We start from the raw sequence: 17920 nt of genomic DNA on the forward strand, positions 1-17920 counted from the left end.
TTCTTATTTCTTTCTGCCTTCCTATTCTTATCCTTTTAATTGTGTAACATTTCTATTAATAATAATCTTTTTTTATTGTTGTTACTGTTCTTATTTTCTTCAAAGAAGGCAAAATTTTTATTTTCTTCAATAATAATAATTTTACTGTTATTTTTTATAAACATATGTAAATATATAAATGTATACTAAATATATACATTTCTAATTTATACTTATTCAAAATTATTTTTCTTCCTCTTCTTTTCCCTCCTCCTCAAAATAATAATAATAATATTAATAATCCAATTCAAAATAATTTAATCTTTTTTGTTGGTGTACTGTTACTGATATTTGATATAAATATATAAATAAAACCATTTTCAAAAAAATACATTTAATTTCATTTGTGCTGTTGGCATCATCATCTTAATTCTATTGTATATTTCTTAATAATTATTTTATTTTTATTTTTTTTATTTTAAGGAGGCAAAATTCAAATCCCATACTTCACAAAGTTCAAATAAAAAACATGATGCACCAGCCAAGCTACTGCCATTAAGACAGTAATGGTAATAGCTTTCTCCAGGCATTATAGACCTTCTTGGTCCATCCTCAGTTTCCTGAGAATAGTATCTCAGTATCATCATCTTCATCTCTTCTGTGTCTTTTTATTAAAACTAAACCCTGTAGTGGTCATCCTGTCCTTTTGTTCTTTTCCAAAAGCCAGAGGCAAGTTGAATGCAATGCAATAAAAAAAGACACTCTGACGGACCGAAAAAAGGTCCTGACTTTGTTGTGCTTAAGCCCCAGAGGATAAGACACTTAGCGCCTAGGGAAGAGAAACATAAAAACTTGGAGGGGAAGTTAAAGCTAGGACGTTTAAGCTAGGGGGATTCAGATTCAGGCTGTGTTCCCTTGAGAACGGCCCTCTGTTAGAGTGAGGCGAGCGTGTGAGGGCACTCATCTGCAGGCGGGCGCAAAGGTCAGATGCAGGCCGCAGTCAGGTTGTCCCGTGGGCCGCTCTGTGATGTGCTCATTGGCTGAGTGGAGCCGAGCTGAAGGGCAGAACACGCGCATGGATCAGAACACAGAATGTGTCTTCCCATGCAGTCGTCCCCCTGGGCTAAAACACACAGCAGACGGCCACTGGCCCTTACTGACCCACAAGGGATGAGGAACAGAGATAGAGAGATGGAACTACATAAGTTATGAAATAACTATAAATGTGACGTTATAGTGCCTACAGTTCATTAGTTTATTTTTTTACACAAGCAGTTTGTAAACTTGTCGTTACTATTTTTCTTTTTTGTAAATTTTTTTTTTGTTAAATTTTAATTTGTCGTTTTTTTTAAATTATATATTTTTTTTCAACTCTGCTTCAGTTCAACCTTTCAACATGCAGCCAACTATTTTTTTTTTTGCAAGCGGTCTATAAATAATATTTATTTGTTTGTTTGTTTATTTAAGTGCTCTTAAAAGCATTTTTACAGGTTTAGTTTGAACAATTACCACAGAATAAAATGTGCCCTTCCATAACACTAATTGCAGTGCTTATCATGTGTAGCATGATGCTTGTACTGAGCGATTTAAGCTCTTATATACATCATGTGAAAGAGCCTTAACAAGTTGACAGAATAATTGTTCCATGTTCTAAATTCTGCCTTTGTTTTTCTCTATCAGGACAACTACACATTTGCCCAGCCTGGGATACAGATTAAAGTCAAGGCGCTGGAAGAGCTCGTTAGCAGAATAGATGGTAAGATCATGTTGACGAACACATCATCTACCAATTCCTTTCACGCTGCATAGAATTAAAGGAATCGTTTGTGCCAAAATAAGAATTTCGATTATTTGCTCACGCTCATGTTCTTTAAAAAAAAAGATCTCAGAACTACTAAATACTGAAAAAATTGTTTTAATTGAATAAAAATTCAATATTCTAAGGTTAAATTCCCATTTGGAATTGAACAGCCCCTGGTCACTGTATGTTTTCATTGAGAAAAGAGCAGTGTGAACATTCTTTCAAATTTCTCATTTTGTGTTACTATGGAAAAAAACAATTTGCAACAACATCAGAATGAGTAAATTATTAAAAAATTTTAGTATTTGGGTGAAATGGTTGTTTAAAATGTTTGGGGTAGTTGGTCCAGGTCGCCAAACAGGTTACCTTTGAAGCTACTTGAAAAAAATCACACTCTTTTTGCATTTTGTTTTTGACGTTTTGACAAATCTGTACTCGTAGATATATTTATTTATTTTGTCAGTTGTTGTAGCTGTTGTTCTGTTGAGGAGCATAAAAGTTTTGACCGGTTTCTATGAATGGTTCAAATGTAGTCGTCAAAGCTGCTTTAGGCCCAACCGTGTGCCGCTTTTTGCGATGCGTCAGATTTTTATTTTATTTTTTGAACACCCTCAGAAGCTTCAGCACGAATAACACGTCATGACTGCCAGAACCAGAACCAGAACCAACTGGCAGAGTCTGGAGTCCCTCAAATGATCCCATCTATTTTGCCCTCCAGAATGATGTGAACTAGTTGTCTCGGACCTTAAATAGCAGTGCAAAATGTTCAAAACAACAAGGAGTTGTTTTTCTGCCAGGGTGCGATCTTGTTCATCGCCTTGGAAAAGACTTGTTTTCCCATGGTGTTGGCCGTTTCTGTTTCTTGGAATCACACGTTTCCATTATGCCACTAGTCCGCCTCTGTTTTTTCTCCTTGAGAGTGTTTATACCATCTGGTTGCCTCCTCCCCTGTTCGCAGTGTTTGGTGTGATAAGCTGAACAGCCCACACTGAAACTCTCGGTGAGAGCCGCCGCGCTCCTCTTTCCCATCCATCAGCATCCATGAGCACCGTGAGCAATACCAGACCCCACAGTCTCACTGGGGGGCACAGGAGAGAAATCAATTCCCCATAAGCCCCTGCGATTAGGGTGTGAAGGCAAACGGAAGTGAGCTTGAGTGGAGTGGACTGAGCGAAGGGAAAACAAATCGCACTTTCAGAAGACTATAAGAAAATTCACTAGCAAGTCGAGGTTTTTTTTTTTTTTGTGAAATTAGGAAAATGAAAAGCTGAAAATACCATTCAGCTTGAAAAATAAGCTTCGCTGCGCATAATAATAATAATAATAATAATAATAATAATAATAACACCCTTCTTTGAATCAATGTTAACTGTTCACCTTCCCTGTTTAACATGTTAATATGTTATGTAATATATAATTTAGCATATTATTGAGTATATTTAACAGTCCTTAAGGCTGGTATTGAATGTGCTTGATGACTATTAGTTATTTTTAATATATTTTTATATATATATAAAATGATTTTGAATGAAGTGTATCTTATGCTTGCCAAGGCTGAATTTATTTGATGAAAAATACAATAAAAACAGTAATATTGTGAAATATTATGACAAATATTTTGATAAGCTATTTTAATATATCTTAAGAAGTAATTTATTGCTGTGATGTAAAGCTGACTTTTCAGCATCATTACTCCAGCGTTCAGTATCACATGATCCTTCAGAAATCATTCTTATATGATGATTTGCTGCTCAATAACTAATACTCTTTATTATGCATACATTTGTAAACCATTATAAAGACTAAAAGAATTGGGATGCTGTCCAAAACATTTGCTATTGGTGTTTTTTTTTTTTTACTGCACACATTTACCACGGAAGACCAAGAAACAAAAAAGATTTGTAAGATATTTTTCAGAAAATGACAGTGGTTTCAATTTTGTGGCACAAGAAATTGTTTGCAAATATTTTATACTTTCATTTTGCTTGCTGGAATCGGAATCATTATGAACAAAACTTTTGTTGTTTTTTTAAAGAAGTGAATTTGTGATAATGTTCAATCCTCACACCAATGACTCACTCCATTAGTTGAATCCATTATGATGCAACCCTTATGTAACATATCGAAGATCATTCATTGTTAAAACCTTTTTTTTTTTTGCTTTTATTCGTGGCAGGAAGAGTTTCCATTTTCCTTCTGATAGCTCCGACTTCAGTTCTCAGTACATTCAGAGACCCGTCACATTTTCTCCATCAATATTTATCAGGAGTCTAGTCAATACAGCCACTTTCGAAAGCCATTCTTATTCTGGTCAAATGCTGAACGGGAGCTTATCAGAAAAATCCCTCTCTCAATGAGCTAAGCACCAGGCCTACTTTTCCCTTCCACCCAAACTCTCTCTCGCTCTCTCTCTATTCAATCGAATATAATTCCACACACATTAGGGGTCTATAATGTTAATTCAGTAAAACAGGTGTGGGGAGAATTCAACAATAGCTGGTGATCTTAGTTCAGGGCCAGAGTGCTTCTTTAAACAATGGGGGTCTATACATGGTTTACAAAAGCTACTCCCAGTGCAGCACTTTACTGAAACTACCAGCAAATAGATATAACCCCCCTGTGCTTTCTTCTCTACGCCCACAGAGGATGTCCATGTGCACTTTCAGAAGTGTGAGGTGGAGTATCTGCAGTTTGCATTCCGCTGGATGAATAATTTACTGATGCGGGAGCTGCCGCTGCGCTGTACCATTCGCCTGTGGGACACCTACCAGGTACAGCTGCACCAACACCAGCCAAAACATGTCGGAAAAGCTTTCACGTGTGCTTGTCTGTTAAATTTATGTGCCATTTATCTGATGATTTTATTCAAAGTGGCCTGGGGTTAAGTGTCTTGATCAAGGACAATGGTGATGGTTCATGGGTCAGCTATGTGTTTTAACCTGCAACCTTTTGGTTACCAGCCCAGAACTTGAACCTCTAGTGGGAGTGTACTTAACTGTGCTTAGGATTTGTTTTTCAATTCGGTTACTTTGGTGCACTTCATAATTATTTTTAATAATATGCTGACTACACAATTCGCCTGTAATGAAGCAGGGGTGTAGTAATTGTTGCTGCTACTAGAAATGTCTAAGTTTGCTATTCCCCAACGTTTTGGAAATAATCATTGTACCACCTAATAAATATTAATTAATATTACAATACATACTTGAACGTAGGCAAAGGCGTAGTATTGTAAATTAAGAAGAAAAATATTAAATAAAAAGATTACAAAATCATAAAGAATAATATATAATTTAATTGTAATGTTGTTTCAATAATGATTCTCATTTGTTAAATAATATAAATTAATAGTAAGATTAAATATTGAAGTTTCTGCATGCATAGAAATGTGATTTAATGTCTATAACAACAATAATATAACTATTATTCTTCTATAGCTTCTGATGATTATTATTATTTTATTATAATAATAATAATATGTTTAATGTTTATTCATATTTATGCTATACTGTTATATTTTATACATATTCAAATATTTATACCACATTTTACATTCAGAGTATTGTCATTTTTGATGAACTATTTTGGTTTTGGATTAAAAAAATTAGCATGTTTTAATAACAAAAAAACTTTTAATGTTTATTAGGTTTATAAATAGGTTATTAATGCAGAAATAATAATAATAATGTTTTTTGGCCAATTCAGAAAATGATTTTCATTGAATGCATATGTACTTATTTATTTTTATTATATTTTTTAATTTAGTATAATTTAATTTGGTTATAGGAATTATAATTGATTATTAAATTCCATAATTGATGCCATTTTACACCCCTGTGTCACCTATCATTACGTGGTTTCCTGGAAGAATGCATTTTCCCATGAATGATTGCTAATCTTCAAATAATATTTTAAATGCTTGAGAGGTTATGGGTGACGTCCTTGAAGACCATGCTGCTCATAATTTTTTTTTTCTTGTTAAAATGGCAAAAGGTGTGAACTGCTTATATCCCTGTCATTCATTAATATTCTTTTGAAGAGTTTCCTTCTGATTTCCTTTTCGTGTCCCGTCTGCATGTCCTCTCTCAGACTTCCTTTTGATATATCTCCTTGCTCATTTCTTTGTCCTTTACATCTGCCTTTGTCTATCTGCCGCTTCATCTCTCATGCATGGCGTTTTGACGTGGATCCGTTTCCACAAGGTGGGTTTTATTGGATAAAGGTGTCAGATGTCAGGTGACAAGTGCAATCCGAGAGAGGAAATGGTGACTGGTGAACCATTATGCACGCTTGCATGTCATTTGTTTCTGTTCATTTTGAATCAGTGATGTTGCCAAACATTATTGATGGGCATTTTGTATCATCAGCCCCTTAAAGGCAACATATAGAACACCTTTAACATATTTTGTATACATATTTGTAAAATTTTACGGGAAAAAATTACTGAATGTACCTACTGAATGTGACAAGCACAGTTTTCCTCTGGTTATTTTCCATCTGTTTTTCTTTCTCAGTTCCAGCTTTTTTTTTTTTTTGGTCTTTATTTCCTCAGGCGTTTTTCACAGCAGGGTCAGGGCCGGGGCGAACAAGAAAGGTGGCATTCACCCACCTCGCTGAGGTAGAGGCGGGAAGTGTGTCGATGAGGCCAGCCGAACACACAGAGAAAAACTCAGCCATGATGTATATGTTTTCTAGGTTAAATAACGCTTAAACTATCCATAACCTGCCCTGCCACCTTCACACATCAATGTATGCAAATTTAATGATAAATCAAAGAGAGACGTGCAGATCAATTGTTTAAATTTTTTTTTTATGTTTTCCCTCAGAACAAATCCTTAGAATGGGCCTAAATCCTGGACATTCACAATGCATTTAACTTGTGTAATGTGCTGTACTATGTCAGAATACAAAATATAACAGCATGTTTGGTGGGAATAATGTTGTTTGGTAAAGTCAAAGTTTGGAGTAAATTTTTTTTGTCTAATTTATTTGATCAAAAATGCAGTAAAAACTGACTGTAAAATTGTGAAAAGTTATTATAATGTAAAATAACTGTTTTCTATTTGAATATATTTTCAAATGTAATTTATTCCTGTGATGGTAAAGCTGAATTTTCAACAGCCATTACACCAGTTTTTAGTTTCACATGATCCTTCAGAAATCATTCTGATATGCTGATTTGCTGCTCAATTATCTATAATGTCTATAATTATCTATAATTATCTATAATAATTATCTATAATTATTATTATTATTATAAACTTTGATTTTTTTTCAGGATTCTTTGAATAGAAAGTAAAAAAACAGCTTTTATTTGAAGTAGAAGTCTTTTGTAACATTATAAATGTTTTTTGATTAATTAAATGCATCCTTGCTGAATAAATGTATTAATTTCTTGAGTAATGGCTGCTGAAAATTCAGCTCTTTCATCACGGGATATTAAAATAAAAAGTTCTTTATAAATTGTCTTTTTTAAATTACAATATTACTGTTTTATTGTATTTTTGTTCAAATAAATGCAGCCTTAGTGAGTATAAAAGAGAAGTATAGGAAGTGTAATCTTAATTATTCATAACTTATGTCTTTCACTACCTACGTGATGTTAAATTCTTGACTTTAGAGTTTTGACTCATAGAAGAACAAATACAATAGACCTGATCTCCGTTTCAATATACCTTGGAGATTTGTGTTCGAATAGATTTGTTTTTAAAATGAACAAATTGGTAGAAGGTTGTGTAAAATATAAAGTAGCTTGATGCTGCATTGGCAGTGGGTGCCTATAAAGCAAAACTTGAGTGTATCTGCACAGAACTGGCTGATGAATATGAATGAATTCTCATGAGTGGGCAGTCCAGGTTATGTAGCAACATCTGCATGATCCAGTTAATATTCATTAGCTCAGCCATTACTTATTGTGACATCATAATGAGCTTCAAAACCTTTTGTCTTTTTTTTTGTCTTTATGATAACCTGAACTGATGAAGCGTGCACAGTAAGGCAAGCAGATTGGGGACAATTTGATTTCATATTGCCGTCTACCATTAATTACAGTCCTTTTTATTGTCATTTTGTATTGTTCAAATGACACTTTGGGCTTTTCTGATAACACTGAATAATATGTTCCTGATTAATTGTTAATGAATACATTCATTGGCATACAGTGAGCAGACACATGTTGCATGTTCTGTGGACTGTGCAAGTTGATTAGATGAGGGCGTTTTGTCCAAAAAGGCAGAGAAAAGAGCCTTAACTTCTCCTGGGCTCCTTTATCAGGTCCCTCCTGTAATTGCACGTTTGGCACAAAAGACTTACTCCTCAACATCAATTAGAAGTGCACAAAAAGCGCAGGCCAGAAAGAAAGAGATGTGGGTGAAAGAAATTAAGAAGGAGAGCGATAAAGCGCTGTGAAGACAAAAAAAGGAAAGTCATGATAATGTCTGACTGATGTTCTGAAACATCTGCATCTCACGTCCCCTCCATTAGCGAGATGGGTTCTGTTTAGGGCTGTGAATCTTTGGGTAGACAGCGAATCGATTTGATTCACGATTCATAGATTTTCGATTCGAGAAAGATTTTTGCAAATTTAGAACAATTCGATTCGATTAATAATTTGATTCTGCATTCTTTAAGTGCATTGACAGGATTATTGAAATGCTTCCCCTAAATTCTTTAAATGCTTAGTCAGGGGGCAAATTACACAGCAGCCTTTATGGTTACATAAACCATAGGTTAGAGAGAAAAAAAAAACACTTTTGTCCATTGTTAGATGCTAGTTTAATTATGCTATGGCATGACATGGCATATGTAGAAATTTATTTAAGCCAAGATTTTTAAAAAAAGAGCTTTAAAAAAAGTATTATGTATAGGCTAACATTTTCTTTAAGTGCATTGACAGGATTATTGAAATGCTTCCCCTAAATTCTTTAAATGCTTAGTCAGGGGGCAAATTACACAGCAGCCTTTATGGTTACATAAACCATAGGTTAGAGAAAAAAAAAAACACTTTTGTCCATTGTTAGATGCTAGTTTAATTATGCTATGGCATGACATGGCATATGTAGAAATTTATGTAAGCCAAGATTTAAAAAAAAAAGAGCTTTAAAAAAAGTATTATGTATAGGCTAACATTTTGTCACACCGGGGGTATAGCCATCATTTCAGAAGTGACAGAAATGTCAAATACAATAATTTTATGTATGTATTATAATATATATTTTTTTACAAGGAATTATTTTCTTAACTCTTACTTTGAATTTGCTATAAGAAATCAAATATACTTCTGGACAAGAATCAATCATTTGCAATCTATAATTTTTTCCTAATGGCAAATTTATGATTGTTTTATGTACTGCAAACAATTATTTCAATTTTCTGCACAGAATAAGGTAGAAAATATATTTTATAGTTTTTGTACTGTAATAAATGATATGTCAATTAATTAGCACTGCATCATTCATAAATTGTATTTATTTATTGTGCTTATTGTCTTAACATTTCATCAGTTCATTCTGCTTTTTATTCAGATTTGCTGCAGATATAGCCTGGCACGTCTTAAGTTCTATGAGCGCGAGATCACTTCTCTTTCAGTGCAAAAACTTTCTTATCTAATTTTTATAAAATAAAATGCTATAGTATATAACTTCTCTCCATCGGCGAATGATGATTCTGAAAGAAAACATGCCCGATATCTGTTTGCTATAGCAACAAACACTACTTTCATGCATCTGATTATCAGATAAACCTTGCGCACTTATTTCAAGGTTGCTGTTAATGCTGTGGTTATTTTAAGTTTCCTTCGTACATTTGGTTTAACAACATTGTTAAAACACATTTATCATTCAATGGAACTGTGCATATGCTTTAGACACTTACATTTTTGCTCCGTCCATGCAATAAATGCGCAGCCTTCGACTGCTCAGGTAATGTCGTTGGTATGACCGAGAGCCATTGAAAAACTACAGAAAAGCAAAAGCGCTTCATTTTAGCATTACTGGCCATGAGTACTAAGGAGAGATCACACATCAGCTGCTCAAAAAATGTGTCGGTGAGACGAACGGAGCGCGAGCGTAATCATGTGACAGTCACAGGCGGTAAATAGTAGAGCGCGTGAAGGAGAGATGCGAGGCGCGAACACTGTATATTTTGAAAGCATTGAATCGCTAAATCGCGATTAATTCGATTCTTAGCGTTTTAAATCAATTACTGTCTGAAATCGGCGATTCACGATTTAAAAAAATTCATGTTTCACGACCGATGCATTGCATCGTCAGGGTTTGTAATTGATGCATCGAGAAAACGAGTGAATCGTTACACCCCTAGTTCTAGGGCTGTCAAAATGGCTGAAAAACTAAATTCAAATTTTTTTACTTAAATATTATCAATATTCGAATTATATTCAAATTTAAAAGGCATAATTTCAGTTGAGTTTAGCTTCTCTCCTGAGACCACAAGAGGGCGCATCGAGCTAAATATTATCCATGTTTCTTCAAACCATAATAAAATAACACGACTATCTTTGAAAAAAGTGCAAAATGTTTAAAATTATGTTTATAAACCATATATAATTAATAAAATTGCTTAAACAATTAGAAACAAAACAGCATAATGTATGTATGTATAGTTTAAAACAAAGGACCGAAAATCAAGCACAAAGAGTACTTTCTTCATTTAAAGGGGTCATAGAATGCCCATTTCCCACAAGTTGATATGATTCTTTGGGGTCTTAATGAAAAGTCTGTAACATAGTTTGGTTAAAATTCCTCAATGGTATTGTAAAAAACACCTTTTTTACCGTGAAAAACGTCTCTTTTCAGAGCACACAGTTTTGTAGCATTTTCCTTAAAATGTTAATGCGCTCTGCTGACCCCGCCCCTCTATTCCCCTCTCTCGCTCACAGAGAGACTGTTTACTTTAGCCGCATTCGTCGAGAAACTTGCTAATTAGCACATTATTAGGAAAGGCGATTTGCAAAGATTCTTTAAAAAAACCTTACACTCACTTCTTCTGTTGGTGAAGCTGGATCATGAATGATTTGCGCGAACATAGATGCATTTAGGCAGATCGGGGGCGCATTCCCTTCAGAAACAAACGTAATCCACTGCATCTTCAGCGGCTCCGATGTCGGGAGTAAATGACGACTGCTATGTTCATTATTACATCCAACAACAGAACACCTCAATCGCTTAGGAGTCATTCTTGTCTACATCTGCTCCGGCGGTGAAATAATGGCGGACTGATGACAGCTCACTCAGGGCGGGTCTAAGGTAAGACGCCAGTCCAGTCTGTGCTGAAACACTACTGTCAATCAAACTATTGTGGGAGGGGCCTGTCTGTGTGACATCACACAGACAGGCATCTGAGATCGACTCAATTTGAGAAAGGGTAAAGATTTGAGCAGATTAAAAAAAAAAACACTGGGTGGATTTTTATCATTATAGGGTGGTTGTGTACACACACTGCCAACACAAATTTCAGTTCAAACAACTTGTAAAAGTGCATGTAGCGTTCTATGACCCCTTTAAAAACTTGAGATGTAGTGGAATGGGGGAAACCGCCATAAAGTCTTGAGACATGTTTTTTAAAAGTTGAACTTACATTAATTTTACATGGCTTTCTAAACATGCGGCTCTCTTGGGCGAGATGCGAGTGCAACGGTGATAGATGTCCCTCTAGAAAATGCGATGAATATGCGTTCTGTATGAACAGCTTGGTTTCGGTTTTGACGTAAACAGCATCTTCCCTGCATTGATTGTTCTCTTTTTCTGCAATATTTTGAATGAACAACGTAGCAGCGCTGCATCTAGTGGGTTCAACTGGATAGACTAACGAAAACATTACATCGTCATCGCATCTCGTGCGCCACTGATAAGGCTGCCTGACGCACACCTAAAATTTGAATGCGGATTTTTATTTTAAATTCAACGAATATTCGAAATTCGAATTTTTTTTTTTTTTGACAGCCCTACCTACTAACCGGCAAATTACCCTTCAAAAGTTTGGGGACTCTTAAGATTTTTTGTTTTTTGAAAGAATTGAGCTTTATTCAACAAGAATGCATTCAGTTGATTAAAAGTGACTGTAACGACATTTATAATGTTACAAAAGATTTGCATTTCAAAATAAATCTGTTCATCAAACAATTCTGAAAAAAAAGGTTTTTACAAAAGTAATAAGCAGCACTTTTTCAACATTGAAAATAATTTAAAAAATGTTATTGATCAGCAAATCAGCATATTAGAATTATTTCTGAAGGATCATGTGACACTGAAGACTGGAGTAATGATGCTTAAAATTCAGCTTTGATCATAGGATTAAAATACATTTTTAAATATATTCAAAATAGAAAACTGTTGTTTTACATTTTAATAATTTTACAATGTTTTTACTGCATTGGCTGCAGTAATCGGTTTTACTGCATTACTGCATTGGTAGAACGACTTGTGCTTGGGGTCATTGTCTTGCTGCATGACCCACTTTCTCTTGAGATTCAGTTCTCGGACAGATGTCCTGATATTTTCCTTTAGAATTTGCTGGTATAATTCAGAATTCATTGTTCCATCAATGATGGCAAACTGTCCTGGCCCAGATGCAGCAAAACAGGCCCAAACCATGATACTACCACCACCATGTTTCACAGATGGGATAAGGTTCTTATGCTGGAATGCAGTGTTTTCTTTTCTCCAAATATAAAGCTTCTCATTTAAACCAAAAAATTCAGCTTTAGCGTTAGTTCTGGCAGGTCACGTGAGTCAAGCTTGCATCAGCTGATTCTCAGCTGATCACATCTACCTATAGGAATACGACACCTATCGCGGCATTCCTATATAAGCTGTATTCAGTATTATTCAGCAGCTTTTCAGCTTGCTTCGGAGCAAATTACCCTCCTCCATCCCCAGCTCCACCTTTCGCCACAGTCAGGACTTAGCTTTCTGATATTCCTTGCTAATCAGACTCCTTTATCTTGGATAAAGTGTTACACTTAAATATCATTGAGTACATTAATGATATCTGCATTGTTCTGTTCTGTTAACCCTAGGGGGGTTATTATTGCTGCTCTCCCTGCTCATTCATGACAGGCTGCATGGATGGGCAGGGAGGTTTTTTGCCCAGAACAGAACCATACCGCCAAACCAAACTTTATGCTAAGTATCTATCATTCTGACGATAGTGGTCCTGACAGAAGTTGCATAAGTTGCATAAGTTGCACCCGGGCCCCCCGCGGTGGTACAGCGGCCGTGCAATTATAAAATTATATAAATGGATGCAATTATAGCATGCCAATGTGCATTGGCTCATGTAGTTTACACTCAAAGTAGATTGGTTTCTCGAAACGACATCCCAAAGAAAGAAACAAAAAGAAAAAGAAAGAAATACATTTTATCACTCAAAAGTTTGGGTCACTAGGATTTTTTATTTATTTTTTTAAGTTAAATTAATGCCTCTTTAGCAAGGATGCATTACATTTATCAAAGTGAAAGTAAATACATTTATTATGTTACAAAATATTTCAAATACATGGTTTTCTTTCTATTCATCAAAGAATCCTGAAAAAAAGTATCATGGTTTGAAACTTGCTAATTAGCACATTATTAGGAAAGGCGATTTGCAAAGATTCTTTAAAAAAACCTTACACTCACTTCTTCTGTTGGTGAAGCTGGATCATGAATGATTTGCGCGAACATAGATGCATTTAGGCAGATCGGGGGCGCATTCCCTTCAGAAACAAACGTAATCCACTGCATCTTCAGCGGCTCCGATGTCGGGAGTAAATGACGACTGCTATGTTCATTATTACATCCAACAACAGAACACCTCAATCGCTTAGGAGTCATTCTTGTCTACATCTGCTCCGGCGGTGAAATAATGGCGGACTGATGACAGCTCACTCAGGGCGGGTCTAAGGTAAGACGCCAGTCCAGTCTGTGCTGAAACACTACTGTCAATCAAACTATTGTGGGAGGGGCCTGTCTGTGTGACATCACACAGACAGGCATCTGAGATCGACTCAATTTGAGAAAGGGTAAAGATTTGAGCAGATTAAAAAAAAAAACACTGGGTGGATTTTTATCATTATAGGGTGGTCACACTGCCACACTGCCAACACAAATTTCAGTTCAAACAACTTGTAAAAGTGCATGTAGCGTTCTATGACCCCTTTAAAATGTAGTGGAGTAGTGGAATGGGGGAAACCGCCATAAAGTCTTGAGACATGTTTTTTAAAAGTTGAACTTACATTAATTTTACATGGCTTTCTAAACATGCGGCTCTCTTGGGCGAGATGCGAGTGCAACGGTGATAGATGTCCCTCTAGAAAATGCGATGAATATGCGTTCTGTATGAACAGCTTGGTTTCGGTTTTGACGTAAACAGCATCTTCCCTGCATTGATTGTTCTCTTTTTCTGCAATATTTTGAATGAACAACGTAGCAGCGCTGCATCTAGTGGGTTCAACTGGATAGACTAACGAAAACATTACATCGTCATCGCATCTCGTGCGCCACTGATAAGGCTGCCTGACGCACACCTAAAATTTGAATGCGGATTTTTATTTTAAATTCAACGAATATTCGAAATTCGAATTTTTTTTTTTTTTGACAGCCCTACCTACTAACCGGCAAATTACCCTTCAAAAGTTTGGGGACTCTTAAGATTTTTTGTTTTTTGAAAGAATTGAGCTTTATTCAACAAGAATGCATTCAGTTGATTAAAAGTGACTGTAACGACATTTATAATGTTACAAAAGATTTGCATTTCAAAATAAATCTGTTCATCAAACAATTCTGAAAAAAAAGGTTTTTACAAAAGTAATAAGCAGCACTTTTTCAACATTGAAAATAATTTATACTAACCGGCAAATTACCCTTCAAAAGTTTGGGGACTCTTAAGATTTTTTGTTTTTTGAAAGAATTGAGCTTTATTCAACAAGAATGCATTCAGTTGATTAAAAGTGACTGTAACGACATTTATAATGTTACAAAAGATTTGCATTTCAAAATAAATCTGTTCATCAAACAATTCTGAAAAAAAAGGGTTTTACAAAAGTAATAAGCAGCACTTTTTCAACATTGAAAATAATTTTAAAAATGTTATTGATCAGCAAATCAGCATATTAGAATTATTTCTGAAGGATCATGTGACACTGAAGACTGGAGTAATGATGCTTAAAATTCAGCTTTGATCATAGGATTAAAATACATTTTTAAATATATTCAAAATAGAAAACTGTTGTTTTACATTTTAATAATTTTACAATGTTTTTACTGCATTGGCTGCAGTAATCGGTTTTACTGCATTACTGCATTGGTAGAACGACTTGTGCTTGGGGTCATTGTCTTGCTGCATGACCCACTTTCTCTTGAGATTCAGTTCTCGGACAGATGTCCTGATATTTTCCTTTAGAATTTGCTGGTATAATTCAGAATTCATTGTTCCATCAATGATGGCAAACTGTCCTGGCCCAGATGCAGCAAAACAGGCCCAAACCATGATACTACCACCACCATGTTTCACAGATGGGATAAGGTTCTTATGCTGGAATGCAGTGTTTTCTTTTCTCCAAATATAAAGCTTCTCATTTAAACCAAAAAATTCAGCTTTAGCGTTAGTTCTGGCAGGTCACGTGAGTCAAGCTTGCATCAGCTGATTCTCAGCTGATCACATCTACCTATAGGAATACGACACCTATCGCGGCATTCCTATATAAGCTGTATTCAGTATTATTCAGCAGCTTTTCAGCTTGCTTCGGAGCAAATTACCCTCCTCCATCCCCAGCTCCACCTTTTGCCACAGTCAGGACTTAGCTTTCTGATATTCCTTGCTAATCAGACTCCTTTATCTTGAATAAAGTGTTACACTTAAATATCATTGAGTACATTAATGATATCTGCATTGTTCTGTTCTGTTAACCCTAGGGGGGTTATTATTGCTGCTCTCCCTGCTCATTCATGACAGGCTGCATGGATGAGCAGGGAGGTTTTTTGCCCAGAACAGAACCATACCGCCAAACCAAACTTTATGCTAAGTATCTATCATTCTGACGATAGTGGTCCTGACAGAAGTAATATTTTGGTCTCATCCATCCACAAAACTTTTATCCAGTAGCCCTCTATCTTGTCCACATGATCTTTATCAAACTGCAGACGGGCAGCAATGTTCTTTTTGGAGAGCAGTGGCTTTCTCCTTGCGACTCTGGCATGCACACCATGGTTGCTCAGTGTTCTCCTGATGATGGGCTCATAAACATTAACATTAGCCAATGTGAGAAAGGCCTTTAGTTGCTTAGAAGTTCCTTTGCAACCTTGCTCCCTCACTGCTTTTGGAGTGATCTTTGTTGGTGGACCCCTCCTGGGGAGGGTAACAGTGGTATTTCCACCATTTGTACACAATTTTTCTGACTGTGGATTTGTGGAGTCCAAACTCTTTAGAGATGGTTTTGTAACCTTTTCTATCCTGGTGAGCAACAAAAACTCTTTTTCTGAGGTCTTCAGAGATCTCTGTTGTTTGTGCCATGATTCACTTCCACAAACATGATCAGACTCTGATAGTTCCCTGTTCTCTAAATAAATCGGGGCAGACAATGACACCTGATAGTTGATTGAATGATTGAAAACAGCTCGGAACAGATGGACTCTAATTTCACCTTCAAATTAACAGCTAATCCTAGAGATTCACATACTTTTGCCGCTCACAGATATGTAATATTGGATAATTTTTCTAAATAAATAAATGACAAAAAATGTTTTTGTCTCATTTGTTTGACTGGGTTCTCTTTGTCTACTTTAAGGACTTGTGAGTTTTGGATCCAGTGTTAATTTCTTTGACGAATAATTTGTCAACTACATTTTTTTTTTTTCACCGACGACAACGAGACGATAACTAACTAAAACTCTTTTTTAATGACAAAAACTATAACGTAAATCTATTGACATTTTCGTCAATGAATAAAAATGAGACGAAAATGTTAGGGAGGGACGATTTGGGAACGAATCTGCTGCATGGTTCAGAGGTTAGATGCTTACATATGAACGGGCGGGACATAAGCTAGCATACACTTGCTGCACGTCTCTCAAAACGTTCAAATATGTCAATATGTGGGAGTAAGAGAAGAGCAGACATATGGATAAATCTGACGACACGAGAGAACTCAATTCGGTCCGGTTTTCTGAACGCAGACACTGAAGCATACACACACAGAAAGCGCATCTCACAGCGCACGAGTACTCTCACGTCGCATGAATGGAGAATTAGACACAAAATGTCAAATTGTCCGTTTTGACGAGTATTCACGTAAACACAGTTGATTGCGTCTTAAGTGAACATAAACAGCAGGGAGAACGTGTATCAGTACATTGCATCCATTGCAGCTGTGCATTTGGTTTTAAAGGGATAGCAGTCTAATTTAGTTGCTATTGTTCGAGTCATTGATGTTAATGAAGACAGAAAATCATGCACTGCTCTTGACTGAAAAACTTTAGTAGCCCTAAAGATTAATCTAAATTTATTTATAGAAATAAATATGTCTGCTTGAAAGAATGAAGAATATGGTATACAAGTTGCTGTAAAGAATACATAATTAGCCTATATAAACATTGGTATTTCATTAAAACAAAGACCATGTTTTTGTTCTTTATGAGAAGTGGTTTTATTTAATTTTAACATAAAGGCATGTTGTGTGTCACCGCAGTTAAATCAGTGTCTATCATGATAAAACCTTAATATCCAACCTATATAATGAGTTTGGAAATTTTAGAGAAATGCTTCGTAAATGCACTGTAACTAAACCCATTCGATTTTAGCCGACTAAATTTACTGTAGCTTTAGTCGACTAAAACTAGACTAATACTAAAAACAATTCAGATGACTAAAATGACTAAAACTAAATGGCAGTTTTGTCAAAAGACTATGACTAAAACTAAATCAAAATTTGCTGTCAAAAATTAACACTGTTTGGATCATATTTATGCAGATAGAAAATTCTAAAAAAAAAAATTATATACAGTTATTTTCCAGATAAGATTAAAATGTTTCCTTTCTAGAAACATCCTGTCTCACTCTTGCTATTTTCACACAGTATAAAATAGCTTTTTAGTTCCTGATACACAGTATACAGGTGCATCTCAATAAATTAGAATGTCGTGGAAA

At 35.5% G+C, this 17920-nt stretch overlaps 1 protein-coding gene across 1 annotated transcript in view; it reads left to right on the plus strand.

Moving 5' to 3' along the window:
* The window catches only part of LOC107584927 (TBC1 domain family member 22B-like), a 46052-nt gene that overhangs the window by 20599 nt on the left and 7533 nt on the right, over positions 1 to 17920 (plus strand). The window contains exons 10-11 of the mRNA XM_016271696.1: positions 1660 to 1735; positions 4424 to 4551. Of these exons, the coding sequence (XP_016127182.1) occupies positions 1660 to 1735; positions 4424 to 4551 (204 nt within the window). The remainder of the gene's footprint in view (positions 1 to 1659; positions 1736 to 4423; positions 4552 to 17920) is intronic.

This window comes from Sinocyclocheilus grahami, unplaced genomic scaffold (genome assembly GCF_001515645.1).
Source record: "Sinocyclocheilus grahami isolate Dianchi unplaced genomic scaffold, SAMN03320097.WGS_v1.1 scaffold64.1, whole genome shotgun sequence".
Lineage (NCBI taxonomy): Eukaryota > Metazoa > Chordata > Actinopteri > Cypriniformes > Cyprinidae > Sinocyclocheilus > Sinocyclocheilus grahami.